Source organism: Cydia amplana, chromosome 8 (assembly GCF_948474715.1).
Source record: "Cydia amplana chromosome 8, ilCydAmpl1.1, whole genome shotgun sequence".
Classification (NCBI taxonomy): domain Eukaryota; kingdom Metazoa; phylum Arthropoda; class Insecta; order Lepidoptera; family Tortricidae; genus Cydia; species Cydia amplana.
Genome location: NC_086076.1, coordinates 221,558 through 225,162, shown reverse-complemented (window position 1 = coordinate 225,162; position 3,605 = coordinate 221,558). Strand labels below are relative to the sequence as shown.

At 52.2% G+C, this 3,605-nt stretch overlaps 1 protein-coding gene across 1 annotated transcript; it reads right to left on the bottom strand.

Annotated features, from left to right (window-relative positions):
• Nucleotides 1-794: 794 nt before the first annotated feature.
• Nucleotides 795-3,080, bottom strand: LOC134650612 (silk gland factor 3). Its single transcript, XM_063505563.1, has one exon. The coding sequence runs from the start codon at nt 2,871-2,873 to the stop codon at nt 1,785-1,787; it is 1,089 nt and encodes a 362-aa protein (XP_063361633.1). The 5' UTR covers nt 2,874-3,080; the 3' UTR covers nt 795-1,784.
• Between the last annotated feature and the right edge of the window lie 525 nt (nt 3,081-3,605).

The following is a 3,605-nucleotide window of genomic DNA, read 5'->3' as shown; positions in this document are numbered from 1 at the left end:
GTAAAAGGTTGTTAACGGAAACAATATTTTTAAATGTTATGCGCGTTCATACGCATAATTATGTAATCGAACCTATAGATAGATTAGTAAATAAGCATGATTTATGTAGTTATATCCTGCCGACGGCAGCAACACACTTATTTTCAGACAATGAGAATGTGGATTCAACATGAAGTCATAGTTTCTATACCAGACAACCCAAAATTAACCTACCTATATTTTAGTGGTACTAATTAGTTTTAAAGAACTTTTTGACTATAAGTCCAACGAGTACAAAGTAATTTCCAACGAGATCATTTTTGAAACATTAACGGCAAGAAACACAATAAGAACCAACTACAAAAGAAACTCAATTAATAACAATACTTATAAACTGGATGTCAGCGAGCTCGGCTCTTGCTCTTTTTTGTAAAAAACGGTGACCCGTACACAAAAACCTTTTTCAAACTCCCGACGCGAAACAACAAAATGTGTCAGTCGAGTTTATAACTTTTTACCACCGATTCGTTTTGTGATCGAGGCTCGGGCCCTACCTGGCTGCACTGGCAACAAAATGACACCAACGACATAAAGGACTCCTGTTACGTGACCTATTGACCGGGATATGTAAAAAATACTCTCTTTTAAAATATTACTCTGTTTTATTTAAATACTTAGATAATTATAAAACATTTTATGACTAATTTTGTTCGTTATTAGAAACTAGGTTTATGAGGACCGGTAAAGTGCGAGTTGAGCAGGGCGCGACGCCCGACGCAGCCGGGAGACATCGACGGGGCTTTCAATAAAAGACATTTCCATCTTTCCATTTCTATAAAGAACTTTTTTAATATATATCATCATATACGTCGTAGGTACATTATTTTATATAGAAAAAATACCTATTTTTACAAGTATTAAGTACCAAGGTTGGCCACAAATACATACAAACGAAAAAAACAACAAAACAAGTAAAAAACAGGAATAAAACCATTTTGGCATCGTGTCTGCATCCTTTTAATAATATTTTTTAATAAATTATGCGTGGGACCTAGGCCGCGGCGCGCGCCGCTCGTTTTATTTTACACTAAAACAAAATTGCACCTATTGACTCACTCGGATTCTTTACAAAACGAAGCTTCCACCCGATTCGTATTTTTTACTCTCGTCCTCATCACTAATTATAAATTTACAGTAATAGCAACAATTTAAATGTAATCCACACACCACAATGACTCCCTACTGACAGGTAGGCATGTATGAACATCGTTAATTTATAATATCTATAAATAAATTCGATGAAATCGTCCTTTACAAAAGTGAATGGCGCTAGGCGGTCTCGCCGGGCCGGCCCTGCCGGGCGGTGCCGTGCCGTCCGCACCGTGCCGTACCGAACCGTACCGGGTACTTACCCTGATCCAGCCGGACCGGGCCGGCGAGGCGCGCGCCGGGCTCCTCGCGGTAAGCTCTTAGTATCAATTAGACTATCTAGCTAAACATATCGGTGATCACTGGCGGCACTCCGGACGAACCTCGGCGCGACACCAAGTTAAACGATTACTGGCTTCCATCTTAACATTACTCACATAATTAATTAATGACTTCACTTCGACGAAACTATAAAGAACAACTGAAAGCGATCGTTCGGTCCACAGTCACTGTGCCGGGGGGCCCTCGGCTATGTACACGGGCCCCGGCGGCGGCCGCGGCACGTCCAGGCCGCGGCGGTATGTACACGGCTCCCGCGGGCAACGCGGCTAGTGCTCGGCGTAGTAGGGGCGCGGCGGCGCCCACGGGGCGAACTGTTAGTGCGCGGCCAACGTGTGCGCGCCCTGCGGCAGCGAGTGGTGGTGCGCGTGCTGCGGCGACAGGCCCGGCGGGCTGTGCGCGTGCTGCAGCGGCGAGCCGTGCGCCAGCCCGTCGCCGTGCGCGTAGTGCGCGTGCCCCATGCCGTCCAGCAGCTCGCCGCCCAGCGTGTTCGGCGGCGTCATCCGCTTCTCCTTCTGCCGCCGGTTGCAGAACCACACGCGCACCACCTCCTTCTCCAGCTGCAGGCTGTCCGCCAGCGACGTGATCTCCTGCGCGGACGGCTTCGGCTGCTTGTGGAAGTGCTGTTCTAACGCTCCTTTCACTGACACTTCGATCGACGTGCGCTTCTTGCGCTTGCGACCCTGTGCCGCTATCTTGTCGATACTCGTCGGACTGCCTGTCGTCGAATCCGCTTCTTCTAACCACTTTTGTAACAGAGGCTTCAGTTTACACATGTTTTTGAAGCTGAGCTGCAACGCCTCGAAGCGGCAGATTGTGGTCTGTGAGAACACGTTTCCGTATAGCGTGCCGAGCGCGAGGCCGACGTCAGCCTGTGTGAAGCCGAGTTTTATACGGCGCTGTTTAAACTGTTTCGCGAAAGCTTCCAAGTCGTCACTGGTCGGGGTGTCTTCTTCTGGCGCGTCTCTATCGAGCGCGTGGTGGTGCAGGTGCGGGGACGGCTGCACGTCTCTGAGCATGTGGTGCTGGTGCATGGGCACCGGGTAGCCGGCGTGCAGCGGCACCGGGGAGCCGGCGCCGTAGTGCGCGGACACGACGGGCGCGTGCCAGCCGTGCGCGTGGTGGTGGTGCGCGTGGTGCGGCAGGTGGCGCGCGTCGTGGCCGCTCGGCGGCTTCACGTCCGGCTGGTGAGCGTGCGCGTGGTGCTGGTGCATCGTCCAGGGGTCCGCGGGCGGCAGCGACGCCCAAGGGTTGAGCACGGGCGCTCCCGGCGAGGGCGAGCCTCCCGCTTGCAGGTGATGCTGGTACTTCATGTCCGCGGGTTCCGCGCTGCGGGGGGACGCCGCGTGATACCCGCCCAGGGTACCCAGGTCCAACTCCCCCGGCATGTACGTGGTCGCCGCCATGGCGCCGTACCTTAAATCCACGGTGGACGGCGTCTTGCCGGCTCGAAGGCTTTTGAGCCTTCAACTGGCGCTTGTGTTCGCGAAACTAGCGCGTGATACGCGCGAGAGCGGCAGCGGCGGGGGCCACCTCACATCACCGATCGCGTCAACGAGCGACATGCGCGAGCGAGCAACGCGGCGGCTCGGAGCGGACTGTGGGGCGCCGTCGCGCGCAGGGCGCCCGCGGCTCGGAGAGGGGCGGCCCCGCCCAGCGCCGCCCGGCGCCTAATGACGATGTAATTACCGCGCCCCGCCCCGCCCGGCCCCGCGCGGCCGCCGCCCCACCCCGCGCCGCCGCGAGCCCGCGCCAGCGTACCGCGGCCGCCTCCCGACGGCGACCGACGACATACTTCACTGCCATTTTCACCATTCACCTTTTCTTCCTCGACTTACAACTTTACAATTTAATGTACGATTTTTCCGAATCATAACGAGGGTTTATTCTGAGTTTATTTTTCTGATCTTTGTAACGACTCTATGTTTTTATAACAGATGTCAAACAACACCAAACTCTCCTATGTTAAAATAAATTAGGTAGAGCCAATATGTCGACATGCGATATTTTAATGTTAATCACCTACTTCGGCAAAAGTCGGTAGATGCTATCGAACACATTAGATTCTTAATTATGAATTTGAATTTGCATTCGCCGTTCTAATCGCTATAAAGAATAATCTTTTCTATAATTAATAC